This window comes from Podarcis erhardii (assembly GCF_964252035.2).
Source record: "Podarcis erhardii genome assembly, chromosome: 16".
NCBI lineage: Eukaryota > Metazoa > Chordata > Lepidosauria > Squamata > Lacertidae > Podarcis > Podarcis erhardii.
The window spans coordinates 25,788,112-25,806,928 of NC_138514.1; the positions used below are offsets into that span (position 1 = coordinate 25,788,112).

General features: G+C 47.4%; 1 protein-coding gene across 2 annotated transcripts in view; it reads right to left on the reverse strand.

The window, feature by feature from the left end:
* The window catches only part of MTMR4 (myotubularin related protein 4), a 47,833-nt gene that overhangs the window by 2,509 nt on the left and 26,507 nt on the right, over positions 1-18,817 (reverse strand). For both annotated transcript variants that reach the window (XM_081843816.1, XM_081843815.1), the window contains 15 exons: positions 17,772-17,888; positions 16,765-16,847; positions 14,810-14,976; positions 14,390-14,486; positions 12,960-13,073; positions 11,961-12,157; positions 10,976-11,104; positions 10,306-10,417; positions 8,084-8,279; positions 6,751-6,936; positions 5,449-5,619; positions 5,208-5,362; positions 3,115-4,366; positions 2,339-2,449; positions 1,601-1,689 (listed from right to left, as the gene is read on the reverse strand). In XM_081843816.1, coding sequence (XP_081699942.1) covers positions 1,601-1,689; positions 2,339-2,449; positions 3,115-4,366; positions 5,208-5,362; positions 5,449-5,619; positions 6,751-6,936; positions 8,084-8,279; positions 10,306-10,417; positions 10,976-11,104; positions 11,961-12,157; positions 12,960-13,073; positions 14,390-14,486; positions 14,810-14,976; positions 16,765-16,847; positions 17,772-17,888 — 3,176 coding nt within the window. The remainder of the gene's footprint in view (positions 1-1,600; positions 1,690-2,338; positions 2,450-3,114; positions 4,367-5,207; positions 5,363-5,448; positions 5,620-6,750; positions 6,937-8,083; positions 8,280-10,305; positions 10,418-10,975; positions 11,105-11,960; positions 12,158-12,959; positions 13,074-14,389; positions 14,487-14,809; positions 14,977-16,764; positions 16,848-17,771; positions 17,889-18,817) is intronic.

Sequence of the window (18,817 nt, forward strand, 5' to 3'; positions counted from 1 at the left end):
TTGCAGGGAGTGCCCATAGCTCAGCGGCAGAGGACATGTTTGAATGCAGGAAGTGCCAAGTTCAGTCCTTGGCATCTCAGTGGGGCTGGGAGAGACCTTCCGCTTTATATGTTCACATAAAGCTGGGCTAAAGCACTGACAGCTGATTTAGCCCACAACTCCTGCTCAGAAACCTTTCATCCCCACTCTTATTTTGTCCTCCAAGCTTTCCATTTCAGCTCTGCTTACAGTACTCCACTATCTCCTCACAGAATTCCATCTTTGCCCTTTCCATCTTTTTTCCCCTTTCTGTAAGGCCTTTCGCTTCTTCATGTATGCTGACGTACCTGTACTTTCTATACATTGGGCCAAAAAAATTCCTAACTACACATGGCAGGGGGGTTGCACCAGATGATCCTTTGGTCCCTTCCAACCCTACAATACTATGATTCTATATACACTGATGGGGTCTGAGCAAGTGGTGACTGACCAGGAAAAGGATCTTGGCGTTGTAGTAGATAGCTCAATGAAAACGTCGACCTAGTGTGTGGCAGCTGTGAAAAAGGTGAACGCCATGTTAGGGGTCGTTAGGAAAGGGACTGAAAATAAAACTGCCAATACTGCCAATGCTTTATGGAATTCTACAGTGCAGCCACACTTGGAATACTTGTGCACAATTCTGTTTGCCACGCCTAAAAAGGATATTTAAGGGCTGGAAAAGGTTCAGAAAAGGGAAACCAAATTGATCAAGCGGATGGAGCAACTCCACTTCAAGAAGAGGCTGCAACATTTGGTGCTAGGGGCTCATCCACACGTCCGTGCGCCCCACCACTTCCCCCCAGGGAAACTTGTGGTTTATCGCTGAATCAGAACAAACATTTGTTCTGACTTAACACTAAAGGAGTGGGTTTTCCAGGGGGAAGCCGTGAGGCAAAGGCAAAACCACTTGGACCCATGTCTAGAAAGCAGCAGACAAAACTGCTTGGAAAGAAGGACAAAATGGTCTTATTAATGAACACATGAAAAACAGACACAGACATCCCTCCACCCCTAGGTCTGAACCAGCGGGGCTCTCTTCTTATACACCTATTATTTTATCTTGGTTATTAATACTACAGTCTTGTTAAGGCACTGATTTAGTACTTTCAGGAAAATGCTGTCATCAGCAAAAAAAAAAAAAAAGGACTTAGTGGATTGTAATCCCACAGAGTTTTAAGAATGGCTTTTCTAGGAATATTCATTATCCAATTTTTCATCCTCAGAATCCTAAATTTTCCTTGTAAAAGCATAACATCAGGCAAACTGTTTATACAATTTTTAAGTATAAAGGATGTAATCTAAAAATACTGATGTAGTGAACATCTTTGTTAATTTCCTGAGAGCAAAACACCCTATGCTCTTCCAAGCATTTAAGCAAATGGTTGGCAATTACACTGGCCGACCATCCCATCCTTGCCAGGAAAGAAACCATTCCTCCTGCTCTCCAGTGGGGAATTTGCTGCCCAATCCTTCTCAAAATTCCATTCACCACGAACATTTGAGATGTAGTTACTGAACTGAGGAGAAGAAAAATAAAACAGACAACTGACAAGGAAAAGTCATAGCAGATGCTAAGCGTTACCTGCAGTGGTGCCTGCGTTTGGCTAACCAGAACTCACAGTCACAGTTAAAGCAGTGTGAGGCCATGTGGTCTGGAACCCAGCGAGTGACCTGCAGAGAAATCACAGTGTGTATCTGTTAGTTAGAAGGATATTCGTATACAGAGTCAGGGAGCAGCATTTACTTGGCACATTTGAAAGCTTTGCTTGGAGTTCTGTGTTTCCAGCACTTCCAGTTTCAGAAAAGTGTTTGACACACAGGAAACAATTCAGAAAGGGGCCACATTGACAGTTTAAGATGGGAAAAAGCAAACGATAAAATGAATGTTTTCTCTAGAAATAGGAAGATGCTGAGTTTTCAAGCATCAGAAAGGATGTCAGAGAATAACTGCTCCTTGGAGTAGACTGGCATTCCCCAACCTGGTGCCCTCCACAAGTTTTGGACTAGCACTCCCATCAGCCCCAGTAAACACAGGCATTGGTCAAAGATAATAGGAGTTGCAGTCCAAAACATAGGAAGGACATTCAGTTAGGAAGTCCAGAGTAGACAATAAGGGGTACTTCTAGACATACAGTTCATTAAACCCTTGTGAAATGCAAGCGAGTTTGTAACACCAGATCTAGGATTGGGCAATAGCACACACACACACACACACACAAAAATAATAATGGAAATACTGAGCTTCCCATGTCATGCTACCCATGTCAGCCATGCAACTGCTTCCCATGTCATGCTAGCCAACTAAGGAGATACAACAAACCTCAGTTTCCCTTTTATCGACAGGCTCCCAGCTTGCTTCAGATAGACAGTCTTCACTGTGATCAGAGTAGAAGTCCTCATTTTCACTGCCATCCGATTCCTTGAGGCAGGTCTGCAAGGAAGGCCACGACAGCCATTAGCTAATCTGTTACATACCACACACATTTCCACCTCCCCCTGAAACATCAGTATCCCCTAATAGTGAGTTGGGAATACAGTAATTACTCTCACAGGGGCATCAGAAGCTGCCTTGTATCAGGTCAAGCCAACTGTCCCATCTACCCCAGTATCTACTGTAACCAGTAGCACTTCTCCAGAGTCTTAAGCAGAGGGTCCTTCCCATAACAGCTGCCTGATCTTTTTATAACTGGAGTTTCCAGAAATGGAACCTAGGACGGGACTTCCACACGCAAATCATGAGCTCCCCCACTGAGCTACAGACCCTCTTCAACCAACAGAACAGAGGAGTGGGAGACTGGGGAATTCTGGAATGCCTCTGTTGGAAAACAGGAAGAGAGGGAGAGACAAGAGGAGACGCAAACAAGGAACAAATGATTCTCAGAACTACATGAATGGAATCTGGCAGCATGTACACCTTATCTGCTCCACCAGAACCTCACAGCATTGTAGCTATGTTCTGCTTGGAACGCACTAGGAGACAGAGATGCCTCTGAGGCAGGTGTGTTGTTGATGGCCTTTCCTCCCATCCAGAATTAAATGATTGTGTGCCTTCCCCAGGGGCTGCTGGAGAAACCACACCCGCAAGCCATCACTTACGAAGTCATCTTCGTAGTCCATTTGCGGTTCAGCTGGAGGCGGGTAGCAATGGCGAATGTCCAGCCTGAGCTGCAGCTCCCGCACTTGCCTGCGTAGTTGCTCAACCTCCTGCTTGTAGGTGGCCTCGATCTGCCGCAGCCTGTGCTGGATCACGTCTGTTGGGAAGGGGAGCCCGTCGTCGTCTAGGTAGAGTGGAGGCACTGGGGAGGGGCTGCTCGGTGGTGCGTGCTTGGAGCCGAGGGCCTGCTTCAGGTGGCAAGGGAGCCACACCTTGCTGGACTTCCCAGCATAGCCTGCGCAGTGGGTGCCGGAGTGGGTGGAGCAGCCAGGGGGCTTTGCACTCTCTTTCAAAGGCCACTGACCACTGAGGCACAGTCCAGAGGCCCAGAAGTGCCTGCTGCTCAGCCTCTTGTTGCAGCAGCCATAAGAGAGGAGCCGCCGGGGACCCACGTCGCCTCCGGGGAGCGACGTCCCCATTCCCTGAAAGCTGTCCCAGCTGGCTCCCAGGAAAGAAAATTCGCTCGTCTGACTCTGAGAGATCCCTTTCCGCCACAACTCCGGCTGAGCCTTCCCTGTCTGGCTGCCCTCTTCCCCATGCCTGACGCGGCCACTCTTGCCATCCTCCTCCTCGTTCCGGCATCCAGGAGCATCCTGCCTTGGAACACTCGGAGCTGGTGGAATCCAACGGGGGCCACCCACTGAAGGCTGTAGGGAGGTGTCAGGGCAGCAGGGCTCTGCATGGTCCAAGGGGCCGTTAGATTCCAAGCCAACATCTTTTGCATGGTTGCAGAGGAACTTTCCAAGCTGCTCATCTGTTCCAGTCACGTCCCCCAAAGTCTTCTTCAGCTGAGAAGCGTTTTGAGCGGGGCAGGGACCTTCCACTGCTTCTGGACTTGCTCTGCTTACAGTTTCTACCTTGGGAGATACACCGTTTAATTGCTGAGACCCTCTATGGTCTTGTGATGTCTGTGGCTGCTCAGTTCTGTTGTTGTCAGAGTTTCCGCCGCTGGCAACAGGCAAGGGGTGCACTTCTTCTTTTTCTTCCTGCTGCTGTGGAGGCACCTGGGGAGGTTCCTCTCCCACACTCTCTTTGCCAGCTGCCGTCTCCTCAGCACCAGAATGCCTGGGCTCCAGGCTGACCCTGACATCCTGACAGTGGTTGTTCAGGTTTGGATCGCTTGATGTGCGGGTCAGCAAGCTGCTGGGATCGCAGGCAGAAAGAAGATCGTCCATGGATCTGGTCTTTGGTAATCTGGAACCACAAAAGGCAACCTTAGGCACTGGAGAGAATGACCTCTCTCTGCCTGTGGAGGCCCTTGTAGAGCCTGAAACAGGATATGGGTTCAGCAGGGACGCAAGCAGCCAAGTGGCCAGAGCCTGTCCCCACTACCTGACAGTCTGCCAACTAGTCTCTGGCCCCAGGTCAAGTGTTTATGGCCAAGGGAGAAAAACCTAGATATTTTCCGAAGGGCTTCAGAGGACTCACTGTTTCTAATGGTCTCTTTCTTAGATGTTAATGCTCAGTACACAGCAATTAAGACTGTGTATCTCAGAATGAGATACAACCTGAAGAGGTTGAGGGGACCCTCTGAATATCAGCAACCATTTGGATAAGAGGCATTCAATCCTTACAATGCACCTCGGCATTTCAAAATATATCTTATACGGTCCTTTCTCCAAAGCTTTGAAAAAATCAGTAAAGAAATCACCATATAAGTAGAAGCATCCTTTTTTGGTGTGTTAGATTTAAATGTCAGGTTCCTGATAAGCACTGACATTAACAACTCTTCCAAGATTTTTTAGGACAGTGGGGAACGTCAGAATATACAAGTGGATAATGTGATGGAATACAAAGTAGGTTGAAAGCACCAGAACCTTCCCTTGGACAAGACCCACTGTATATAGTGGAAACGGAAAATATATGGCAAAATTTGAGCTATGCTCTAGACCTAGAATCATAGAATTGTAGTGTTTGAAGGGACCCAAAGGGTCATCTGGTCCCACCCTTTACAATGCAGAAACCACAGCTAATGCAAGCAGGCATCCTTAGAAACCCTGGTGCAACTCACAAGACGAGGGGCGCTTTATCCTACCTGTCAAGAGACCTGCTGCTAAACTCCTGGCTTTGGGATCCAGAAGGCAGGTAGAGGTCCATGCCCTCTTCTCCAAGGGGGCATGGGGAGGATGCCGGGAGATACACAGCCGTCCAGAGGTGCAGTGCTCGCACATGGCATACGGGGTGCAGGACCTGCCATGGAAGGTGGAGAAAAGCCAGCTCAGTCAGGGCAGGACACCTCCCCCTCCTCCAGCACCAGGGGTGGGAATCCCACTCACCTGTTCGCTACCAGGCATGTAGAGCAGGTTGTGGAAGTTCTTGTTGCCAGCTCTCAAGAGGGACCAGACCGAGCAGGTGCGCTTGGCGATGTTGTGGATCTCGCGCTCACAGGGACTGTTCCCCAGGAAGGTCCCATAAAGGCAGGAGTAGGTGTGCTGCACCAATTTCACCTGGAGGAGATGACAGGAAGGGCTTTGGGTTAAAGCTTGCATGAGCCCATCTCCGGAAGAACTCTTTTCATGTTTCTGTGTTATTAAAAAAAATATTATACTCTGCAAGGAGTCTCAGGACACGGTCAGTAGAAATAAATATATAAGAGAAATAAATGTTTATAGACTTATATTTGGAAACTACCTGGAGTATTCTTGGCCCTGTGCGCTCACACTTCAGATGCTCATGATTAAAGTATAACTGAAACTAATGACTGGACCAGCCTGCCTACTGTCAAGGGCAAGAGAGAGTGTGTTGCATGAAGAAAGGGAAAACTGTGATGTACTATTTTACACAATTTGAACTCTTCATTCTCAAATTATTTTTTATTATTAATATCTGATATTCTTTGATTATTATTATTTAGCCTGTCTTTTCCCCGGATAGGGTTTCAAGGCAGCTTACACAAATGAAAAGAACACAGATAAAATACAAGCAACTAAAAAACATATAAAATTACTGTTAAAAGGTAATTAAACTCTAATAGAATTAAAAGAATATAAACATTTAATCTCTTAAAATACAGGTAGTAAAAGAGCACAGCACTGTTGAAGGCCCTTTCCTGAGAAACCAGTCAGTTCCCAAAGGACTGTTGGAATGGAAATAGTCTTCAGCTGCTGGGGAAGGACAATGACAGAGTCATTCTGGCTTCTCTAGGAATGGAGTTCCAAAGCCTGGGAATTGCCACTGAGAAAGTTCCCTCCCACCAAGCATGCCTGTGAAGGTGGTGGGACTTAGAGAAGGGCCTTCTGGAAACTCTGTAAGCCAAGTGTCTGATTTATTCTAGCCTAAGTATTCTCATGGGGATTGTTTATTTAAAGGTGGATATGGGCACCAAGTTTCAACATCCTTGGAGCAATCACCATTGTGCTAACTCTGCTATGAAAGAGTACGAATCTCCCTTCCAAACTTTTCTCTCCAACAAAAGCAGGATGCTGTACAAATAAAATGATGAATGAATGCATGATTTATTCTTCAAACTAAGCTCTTGTGAGCCATCTTGACTCTCCCATTAGAAAGACCAGCCTGTGATAAAATGATGGGTCTACTGTGATTTGCCCCTCCCTAGGCTGTTGCAGGCTCTCTCTTACCAAGAAAGCTTCATTGAACTCGAAAAGGCAGGGGAACTGCTTGAGCAACTGGTGGACAGAATCCAGCCACTGCAGGAAAACGGGGCACTGCTCGTTCTGATCCTCCGCCTTCTCCTGGTGTCCACAGCGATCCCCAAACTTGTGGCCATAATCCAGCCAGTCTGATTCAACCAGCACCTGGAAACCCTGCCAAGAGGAAGGAGAGAAATGTCACCGCCGTAGACCCACTGGGCAGGCTGCAATGAAGGGGAAGTAAGCTTCTAGGGCTGCCAAAGTCATTCCTCAGATTGTAACATTCCTCCTCATGTCCCCTCACTGGTGTTTCCAGCACAACCCCTTGCCTTAGCTCAGCGGCTATAGTTCAGCGATAGAGCACTCACAGTAAATCCCAGGTTCAATCCCCAGGTAGGGCTGGATGAGACTCCCTGTTTGAACCTCCACTGCCAATAGACAAAACTGAGGTAGACAGACTAGTGCCCTGACTTAGTATAAGGCAGCTTCCAACTTTGAAAGGTCTCCACAGCCTTGCTCTACCCCATTCTTCTGCTCTCCTTTCCATTAGATCGCTTCCTGTGACCTTTAGTCCCAGCTTGGCCACCAGAAAAATCCCTTGATTCCATATACAACAATATCCATTCTTCCTTGCTGCTTTGTATGCTTGGAACACTTTTCCTAGGCAAATTGTGCAGTGCCTTCTCTCACTCATCAGATTCCAACTCAAAACTCACCTATTCATTGAACTGTAGAGTTGGGAGCGACACCAAGGGCCATCTGGTCCAACTCCCTGAAATGTAGGAAGTCTAACTCCATGTTACTGTATTTGCCCACTTTCACCCCTTGCTGTCCTCATCTACCCTTCCCCCACCAGCTTCCTTTTGTCTTCCATGTTGTTTGTTTTAGACTGTAAGCTCCTTGAGGGCAGGGTCCTGACTACTGTATTCTCATTCTGTAAGGTGCTGTGTGCCTATCTAAAAATAATATGAAGAACCATTTATCCGACCAACTTTATATGGCCGATGATGTCCTACTTTCTTGATTGGGTAACACTCCAAAATAAAAAAAAAACACTCTTTTTAATTTCACAGAAAGGCACAAGCTTGTTCCGGAAGAGATAACAAGGTGAAAGCTCATTGCCTCCTGTGGGAGATTGCCCTATCAGTTGGAAAAAAGAGACGCAGAGGACTTGGGAGAAGCTTGAGAATAGGTTGTGCTTCGTCCACTTTGGACTATTATATAAAGAGGCCAAAGCAAGAGAATGCCCCACCCGCCCAGGTCAGGTTCTCCTGAAAACTGCCCTTTCATCTTATGTCAACAGGCAAAAGAGATATGATACCTCCATTGTCCGGTAGTAAGGGTCCAGAAGGATCTTTGCCAGGGTGACAATCTGTGGGGTCCTGTCCCAGCCGTCTGAGCAGTGAACCAGCACAGGGCGCCCCTCTCGGTCGACAGCATTGGAGACCAACACAGCTGCCTTCAGCATGACAGAAAGGTGCTGCAGCCACTTGGTGCTCTCCAGAGCCGACAGCCAGCTGGAAAGGGACACAGGAATGGGAGAACATTAAACTTCTGACAGATCTAAGGGAGCTGTGGGGAACCTCAGACCAGGGGTGGGGCAGGGAGCAACTGCTCTCCAGGCCCCTCAATTCAGCCCTCACTCTCCCCATGCTACCCCCTTCTCTTTCTCAGCCACACTCCCTCTCACACAGCCACCCTCCATCACTGGCCCAGCTCCTCTCCCTCCTTGGCTGCTTTTGCCCAAATGGAACATGTCCTTGAACTGGGATCCTGCTTCTGGCTGTTGCATGGCTGGAAGCCGCTAGTGTAGAAAGGGAAGAGTCATATCCATTGCCCTACCCACTTCTGCCTCTGCTCCCAGCCACCACTGGGCTGTGACCCCCAGAATGTGGCTCACAAGGGAATGTGGCGCTCTAGCTGACAGCCACCCCTCAGCCCTGTCCTATCAGTTGTCTCCATGACCTGCTTCATCCAGAAATGCCTCCTCTTCTCTCTCAGTCAGTAGCACCCTCATCAGAGCCTACAAAGTTGGTTGTTCACAGGGGTGGGTTTCCAGATGCAAGACCAGAATGGCCTTGCATCAGATCCAACAGTCTTGATCTTTTTTAACTAGCTTCCCCCCAACCTACACCCTGAACTGCTATCCTAGCCCACTCCTGCCCTTCCCTGTTCATGCCTCTTGCCTTGCCTGGGTGGAGGATGGAGAGAGGTGTGGAAGTGTGTTTAGACACTTCCCTACTGTACAAAGGTACTAATTATATTCATTGCTCCACCCACTTTCCAACTTGTCCCCACCCCCCAATTGGCATATGGCCCTTGGAAGGTTGCACACCTTCCAACCTGAATCTTCCCTCCCCTGCTTCAAGGGTTGGAAAGTGAGGATCCACAGAGAGATCGACAGCAGATGCCACCTTTTCCAAGGAGAAAGCTCCTTACCAAGGACATGGCATGCACTTGCTGCAGCTGCTGGCAACCAGCAGCAGCACAAGGAAACAGAGAAAGCTCCCTCCTGCTCTTCAGACTGCTGGCCCTCAATAAGCTAGGAGGAAACATTTCCATGGCAACAGGGGAAAAGAAGAGTGATGTGATGAAGGTGGCCTAAAAAGACACAGCAGAAAAGGCAGGGGCAGAGAGAGCAGCTATCAATATTGAGGTCATTGCCCTGTGGGGTGGAAAGGAGGCAAGAGAAAGCGGAGCAGCTAGGAAGAGAGTGGCCAGATCAGATCCCCCTGCCCTGCAAAAAAACAACAACAACAAAACACAACAAAAAACCCAGAGAGACACTGAGACATAGTGGAGAGACTGTCAAGCCCTGGGTTCAAATCCATGCTCAGCCATGAAGCTCACCATCCTGGAACAATCACCTCCTCTCAAATTCTCATGGTTGCTGAAAGGATGAATGGGGTGATGTTCTGAGCCACAAGCCCAAAGGAGGACTTGTGGGAGTGGCTGGGTGCAGGGATAGCCAAAGAAGGATGTCAAAAAACAACAGAACGGCCAGTTCTAGGGCTTTATTAAAGAAGGTGCAGACTTACAGCAAATCAACCTGCCAGGTCTCCCAACCTTTTACAGACGTGGGACAGACACCGCAGCAAGGAGATACCTTGCCCGTGCCAAAGGACCTCTTATCACTTCACCTGACCAGATGAAGGCATAGGTGGCAAATACCCAAATCTTACAGGTAAGTTTCCCTTCTGGGCTCAGAGCCCAGCACTCCAAACCGCCCAGATAAGGAGAACTTCAAAGCAAGGCAATTAACCTGTATCAAAGCAAGTGAATATAGACATATATGAGCTCACCGTTATAACAACTACCAATTAATTATGGGGTAATCTTAACTACCAAGATGGGGTTTGCAGAGCTTCTGGAACAGTTTGCCTTTGGTTGAACACAGGTGGGGAGGTGTTGGGCTGTGCCCCTGTGCTATCCCATCCTGATCAAGAGGCCCTGGGAAGAAACCTCACCCCAAACTGGAGTTAAAAGCTATCAGTCCCATTGAAAAGCTATCAGTCCCAACTGAAAATGCCGATTGGAACTTACTTGCTAGGGTCTGGCATCTGACTGCAGACAGCCCGCAGGTACTGGAAGCTGTTGCGGATGGAATGGATGTTGGCCATCCCCATGAACACCACTTCACAGTTTGGGTAATACTCTGAAACACAGCACAGAAAGGGAGGGGGTCAGCTGGAAGCTAATGCTGGCTGTCAAAGGAAATATCTCACAGCAAAAAAAAAAAATCTTATTCTATTCGTTATTGTCAAACTAACACATAAACCTGTAAACAGTAAGAGAACCATACACGGAACATATTCGGTATAAAAAACAAATTACAGAGTTGCAATTACATATATCCAAGTTTTTAACATGAGCCTATATAACCCAACCACCACGAGGCATGAATAATGGGAGGAATGCTTAAAATCTGACCACACATCAGCACATCCAACCTGCCTTACAGCCAACCCACTCACAAAGAACAGCACGTGTGTGAGTGAATAAATGAATAGCAGCAGAGACTTTTCTGAAAAGGACACCTTGTGACTCAGCTGTGGCAAAACAGGTTGGATTCGCCCTGGGCACATGCTCCTTTCCTCTCCCATCCCCTCCTGACATGTCAACCACAGAGCTGGGGAGCAGAAAGCCACACCAGCACTTTACTTAGGGGCTTTGACTCATGCGCCCCTATTGTGTGCTCAAATGCCCCTCGTACCTTCACATTCACAGCCACCTCCCTTAGCTCGGTTGGCGACGGCGGCAGTGTAGGACCGGGCATCCAGGATCAGCAGCTTCTGAGGTGTCGCTGAACTCTCCACACTTGAGCACGCAGTCAGAGATGAATCTGCAAAAAGGACAGTTCAGTCTCCCATCTCCCGATCCATGTCCTAATTCTATACAACCTGCCCAGCAATATGGAATTCAGAAGAAAAATAAAAAAGCGGCCTCAGAGTGAACTTGAACAAAAGCACCAACAAAGGATAACTAAGCAGCCTTTGCCTTCTTTGCAGTCATAATTCTCAGAAGCATTACATTATGCCATATCTAGAATACTATTTCTGGTTTGGGCCTTGTGAACAAGTGTTCAAGGAGGAGAAATTCAAGCAGAAATTGGGGGTGGCAAACAGAGAGCAGCTTTCAGGGATAAAGTAATGAGGAAAGGGTATAACTGCACTCCACAAGTCTGTCAGAGGCATAACAAGAGATGACAACGAACTACACTCTTTAAACAAAAACTGTAGGCGCAACCATTAATGGCGTTACACTGGCCATTAGCTGTTTTGATAGGGAATCAAGAGGTTGGCTTGCAGCCTTCTCTCTGTGCTCTCACAACACTCCCAATTGCAGTGTGTTCAAAGCAGAGCTGGGGGAAAAACGAATTATCAGCTCTCTTGATTTGCTTTTCAGATGGCTAACTGGGATCATAATCTTGGAGTCTTTCTTTCCAGCTTCTGGCAGTAGCTGCCCTCCTAGAACCTTTCAGCAGAAAGGTTGTGGCTTTATTTGCACAATTCCTATGTGGAACAGGGACTGGACTAAAGAGAATTCTGGGGCTACAATTTTAACCACGCTCTTCAAGAAGACACTAGAAGTAAGGCCAGGCCCATGCTACCATGGTCAAGGGACCAAACTCTGCCAAAGGGCGATACAGAATTTAAGCAGCAAAAGTTGAGAGAAGACAACATGCCTGCCTTACTTACCAAAACCAGCATCACAGGCCTCGTTCCCATCGCTGAGCCCAGAATGTGGGGTCCCCCCTGCCAGCCTCTGTCCAGGGTTCAAGGCACAGGCTTTGGCGATGGAGGTTACGAGGTACTCGTCATCAGCGTTGCGCCAGCCCCACCAGCTGATCTCCGGCTGACTGCAGCGTGCAATCACCGCCCCGTTGCGCAAATGTCTGGAAGAGAAATCAAGGAAGCCCACTAGTCCCAGAGTACATGGACCCGTCTCCAGAAGCCACAGCTTCTCAGCCAAATAATAAGGATATTTTTTGATCGGGGAGGTCAGGGAGAAGTAGCATTTCCCAGGATCCCATGAAAGAATATGGAGCCTTATTCCATATTGCATGTATGATCTAGCAGCTGGACTAGATGACCCTCAGAATCCCGTCCAACTCTACAATTCTATGTTTGCAGGAACCTTCCACAATGCCGTATCCTCCAGATGTTTTGGACTACAAATCCCATGATCCCTGTCCATTGCCTATGCTGGCTGGGGTGCTGGGAGTTGTAGGACAGAGAAACAGAGAGAAAGATCTGCAAAGGAACATGTGGAAAAGGTCCTCCCTGTTAGTTGAGTTATGAAAATGCAAAAATTATCAAGAAGGTAAATTGTGTGTCAAAGACTAGACTATGTGCTGCAGATGAGGGTACACAGCCCTGAACTCTCTTTCTGCAAAGGCTCTGTACGTACAACACCAACTAAATAACAAATAAATTCCCATAGCGACTCTAGAACCAAACCAGACAGCAACAAGGATGGTAAGGGTTAACACAGAATTGTAGATCAGGCCATGAGCCTACAGATCGTCTAGTCTACTTGGCCAGAGGGAGGACAGCCTATATCTAAAAACAGATATTGGCTGGTAAGATGTAAGCAGGACCATGGTTTGCAGCCTTCAACCCATAGAATCTCAGTGATTCCCCTCAGCTGCCACTGGATTTGCAACCTTCTGTAGTGTAAGCATTCTTTTTTCATACCTATACACAACTGCTGGAATTCGCTTCCACGATCGAAAGGAAGCCACGTTCTCCAGCTCCTTGTCAGTGATCCAAACAGGAACCAGGAGTTTCTGCGGGTAGCTGGTGCACAATCTAAGAAATAAAAGACACAAGGAGGTGACCATGGGAAAGGAGTGAAAGAAATGAGAGCAAATTCCAGACTTAATTTTTAAAAAAACCTGCAAGGTCGTGCATGTTTGGAGAACCACTAAGAAGAACTTCTAAAATGTACAACAACAACAACAACAACAACAACAACAACAACAACAGGCTTTTCAACTGGAAATAGAAATAGAAGGGGAAGAAAAGGGATAGGCAATCTTAGGTGATCACAAGTGGGGTGGAAGCAGGGGGCCTTTTTCAGCCCAAGGGCAGCACTTCGGACCTGGGGAAACGTCCAAAGGCTGCATGCCAGTGATGGGCGGAGCTAGAGGCAAAAGTGGATGGGTCAAAGATGTGACTCTCACCTTTATACAACAGGATGCATTCCAATCACACAAAACTGGAATTTTTGTGGGTTTCTACCTACCTACCTACACACACACACACGTCCTCTCTCAATCCAGACAAGCAAGAGACATTGTCTCTGTTCCTATATTATTTGTTTCACGTTCCTATATTCTAAAGCAGGGGTTCCCAAACTTATTTGGACCACTGCCCCCTTGGGTTCCATAAACTCATTCCCAGTGTCCCACCCTAAATGAAGCATTATTCAGAATAGCCGTTTGGAGGACCCACTATGGAAGATAATAACACAATAAAATTCAAAGCAGTTACAATCTATTGCACATTTATTCAAAATCCAATTAAAGAATTAATTCAACAAAGCTGATAAACTTGATCCAGTGATGCCAGCTTTTTGAAGTCTGATAGTCATATCCACCTCCAGCACCCCCTAGGTAATCTCACCCTTTGGGAACCACTGTTCTAAAGGGATAAAAAAGGTAAAGGGACCCCTGACCATTAGGTCCAGTCGTGACCGACTCTGGGGTTGCGGTGCTCATCTCGCTTTATTGGCCGAGGGAGCCGGCGTACAGCTTCCGTGTCATGTGGCCAGCATGACTAAGCCGCTTCTGGTGAACCAGAGCAGCGCACGGAAATGCTGTACCTTCCCGCCGTAGCGGTACCTATTTATCTACTTGTACTTTGATGTGCTTTCAAACTGCTAGCTTGGCAGGAGCAGGGACCAAGCAATGGGAGCTCACCGCGTCACGGGGATTTGAACTGCCGACCTTCTGATTGGCAAGTCCTAGGCTCTGTGGTTTAACCCACACTGCCACCCACGTCCCTCTAAAGGGATAGATGCCTAGCTAATGTAATGCCTAGTTTGGACTTCAGTAACAAGGCAGGTGAGGGATTGCAGATTCATTTTGCCTTTGAAGATGGTGAAGCCTTAATCAATGACTCACTTGTAGTTGTTATTGATGTCAGAAACCCTCCACACATTTTGCAAGTCAAAGCCCATCCGAGTCAGCTCCATCTCAAAGCGGTATTTCACGTGGTCTCCTGTAAAGGGATAAGCAGTTTTTAAAAAGTCAGCTCAAGCACCAAGGGCCATCCAGAAGTTTGGGACTCCAGCTCCCACCATTCCCTGTCAAAACTGCCACATGATGCTGCAAAAGATAGGAGCACAGTCGTGCTGGCTGAGGCTGATGGGAGCTGTCGTCCAAAATCTCTGGAGGGAAACCAGGTTAGCAAAGGCTGTCAGAGCACAGCTCTGTCTTAAATTGGTGACAAGGAGTTAAAAGGGCCCAGCATGGCGAGGCACGAAAAACAGCGGCTAGAGGCCCCTCTTAGATTTGCCTTAGAAGGTGTCCCTTTTGACCTACCAGGGCGGCAGAGGTGGGCATGCTGGTCCTCCTCATCAGCACAAACCCCCAAGCACCAGGCGTGGTAAGCAAACGCAAACAGGTCTTCCGGCCTGGTAGGGCGAGCGATGGCTCGGCTCAGCCTTTTCAGCCACTCCTGGCATTGCTTGAAAGTAGAAAAATGGCACCTGCAAGACATAGGTGAGTACAGGCGCACTTTGTAACACTCAGAAAAGCAAGACAGACAAACTGAACCTTTGATGTCTACTGCCTGTGGCCACTAGCTTAGATACTCAATAAAAACATTTAACAACAAAAACTCTGTATAATGGGATGATACATCTACTGGACCTGTGACTGGACCTAAGAACAGCAAGGTTTGAACTCTCTTTTTCCTTTACCTCCCCCATTCTGTTAACCACTTTTGTTCCTAGTGTTGTTGCTTTTTAAAACATACATATAAATACAACTTTTAAAAAACCACTTAAGAACATAGGAAGAGTCTGCTGAATCAGGCCAAAGGCCCATGTAGTTCAGCATGTTCTCATAGTGGCCGACCAGAGGGCTATAGGATACCCTCAAACAGATTCCAAGCACAAGAGCCCTTTCCCTTCCTGTGGTTTCCAGCAACTGGTATTCAAAAGCATTACTGCCTCTGACTGTGGAGGCAGAGCATAGCCATCATGGCTAGCAGCCATCATTAGCCCTCTCCTCCATAAATTTGTCTCACCCTCTTTTAAAGTCATCAGGGTTGGCGGCCCTAAGGACTAATTTGTAGAGGAGAGGTCTTGCAAGGTGCTGTTAGCCAGGGCAGAAAACTGAACTTCCATTTGCAGGGGAAGTCTACCTCTGAATACCAGGTGGTGATGGAGGAAATAAATGGGGGGGGGGGGGCACTGCTGCCTTCACGAACTGCTTCTGGGCTGCTCCCCGTTGGAAAGAGAACGTTGGACAAGTTTAACCTTGGCCAAATTCACCTAGGCAATTCTTATGTTCTGGTGAGGGGACCTGGTTTACAGACCACACTACCAATACCATATGTTAGAGGAGTGGTGGGGAATCCCCTGCATTCAGCTCACAGCCAGATTTCAACTGTGCCTTTGAGGAAGGAAGAGGGTTTTGATGCCATGCAGCGTGCAATGGCAGCTCTGCCCATTACAAGTTCAAAGCATGGAAAGGCTCGTAGCTCAGTGGTAGAGCATCTGCTTTGGATGTAGATGGTCCTAGGTTCAATTATGGCAGCATCAGGTGGGACTGAGAACATTCTCTGTCTGAAACCCTGGAGGACCTCTGCCAGTCAGTTCAGATGTAGACAATACTGAGCTAGATGGACCAAAGGTCTGCGCTTAGTGCAAGGTGGCTTTCTATGTTGGAAAGACTTGGCAGACTCACAACCCTTGCAAATATGCAAAAAGGAGTCCATGCATTTTGCAACGGCATGTGTGCAATTTCTGAGAAGCAGCTGCATTCTGAAGTTTACAAAAACCGTAAGGCAGAGTTTGTAGTTCAACTGTGTGGACTGAAGTTATATGCATTCTTCCAAGGGGATTTACTGAGTTTGCCTTTTTCAAAGCCAGGATAGATAAAGGATGTTGAAGAGCATTTTCTATAATCTCTGTGCTAAAAAAAAAGGGGGGGGGGGACTGATGAAGAAAAATGTGAAACATGAGTGGCATTGCTAAGAATTAAATACATGCATCTGTTTCCATGGGAAATAGGTTTGTGTGATGGTGTGCATTAATTTTTGTTTATCTAATAACATTAATATTCTGCCCTTTCTCATAGATGATCTCAAGGCAGGTCACGACACAACAGAAAGATGTGTGGGTCTGGTCTGACCCAAAACTGGAATATATAACCGCAACAGGTTTCCAAGGGGAATGTGACCCTTCACCCAGAAGGAGTTTTCCCCACCCCCTCATTTAGTTTAGTCACCCCCCTGCTGTAACCCTAGGTTGTCATCAGGTAGCACCCACCTGACTACTTTGGAGTCCTTGCAGACAATGTGAAGCTGGAACATGTCCCGACTCTCCACACTTTCCATCATTCTCAAAGGCACCTAGAACATAAGACAAGGAATGAGTGAATCAGTGTGAGGTTGTGTGGTGTAGTGGTTATGGAGTGTCAGACAAGAACCTTGGAGACCAGGGTTCAAATCCCTGCTCAGCCATGAAGTTCACTGGGTGACATTGGGCCCGTCACAGTCTAAACTACCTCACAGGGTTGCTGTGAGGATAAAGGGGGAAGAGAGCACTATGTACACCACCTTGAGCTCCTTGGAGGATAGGTGGGAAATAAATGTAATTAATAAGTAAATTAACTAACTGCCAGTCTCTGCGGGCAGAGACCTAACAAAACTTCCCACATTTCTAATACCCCAGATTAAGATATGCTGAGGTCCAAAGGGATGTCACATTAAAGAGGCCTCACAGCATTAACAACAACAACAACAACATCTGTATTATTCTAACACAAAGGTTATCTGTATACCACCAATTGCCCACAAGTTTCACCCAGGTGGTCCAAAGGTATTGACTTTTAATCAGGTGGTCCATTCGTATTGACTTTTAATCATATTTCCATTGTTTCTTTTACTTCATATATTTGCATTTTATTGTGTTACAATTTTCAGTGAATCCTTCAAGAAGGAATTCCACGCACCTCACCCACAAATGTCAGATTGGTAGTGATCTTTCTAAGGGTGTTTGTGCATGTATCTTCCTCCAGAGGGTATGGTTATTCCCTCCCTTTGCTTGAGTCACCTGGGGCTGCTTGAAGAACAAACAGCCCAGACTGAGTGGGTTGATCAGGAATGCAGGGGGACAGGGGAGCAAGGAGCACCCAAATAGGACCATTTTGGCAGCAGGGTTGGAAAGGGGAGAGTAAAGGACTCTTCCAATGGTAAGGGGGGAGCGACCTAATCAAAGACATTGCAGACTCTGCCCAAACAGACAGACAGACAGACGTGTAGCCCCAGACGTACGTTGATTACAGAGTCTTTAAACTTGATATGGAGCCGGTAGTTGGAAATGGCAATGATGGCGTCACTCGCATGGCCCAAATATTCCACACCCTCTCCCTGTAGCACTGAAAATGGAACCTGGAAGGAAAAAGAAGGAGTGTTAAAACCTTATGGCTGAAGTTCCAAGGAGGCCACCACCCACAGCATGACTTGAATGGGCGACTGAGAGAGAGAGAGAGAGAGAGAGAGAGAGAGAGAGAGAGAGAAATAATGACATCTCAGTCCATGAGGACTTCTACTTGGGAACAAGCTGGAAAGTTCTCAAGGTACTAGAGCAGCGCTCTACAATCTGGAATCCCCTGAAGATGTTGGACTACAACTCCCATCACCTCACCCCACCCCAGCTAGCGTAGTCAACGGTCAGGAATGATGGAAGCTATAGGCCAAAATCATCTGGGGACAAGAAGGGTTAAGGACACTGCACTGGGATACAAAAAGAGCAAGGTCACTAAGCCTGTTCCTGGCTCTACAGCTCCCGCCATCAGTCCAGCACTCTTCTGGGTGTCTGCAGTGGGAACAGGTCCCAAGAGATGCATGGAAGCAATGGCTTCAATCTCCTCAAAATACACCCTCGCATTTCTTCTTCTTTTAAAATAAGGAGTTAGGAACATGAGGCGTTAGAAACCTCACTGGCTGCAGAGAGGAGGAGGAGGAGAAGCCACCGCCACCGGCCGCATGACATCACATGCACACACCTGCATGAGGTGCATGTGACATCACACACATAGCATGGAACATCATGTTGCATTTTTGGAGGAGCCCCCCTCCAAAAATGTGACGCAATGATGCATGTTGTGTGTGTGATGTCACACACACTACATGCAGGCGTGTGCATGTGATGTTGCATGTTTGCATTATGGCAGCAGGCAGCCACAATCCTGAGGGTGAGATGGCACCCTTGCTTCTTCAGGAAGGCTGAGAGAGACCCCCACAAGTCTACACTTGCTACACTAGATGATTCTGTATATAAGGCAGCTTCTTTGTTCCTAATATGACCAGCCAACTAA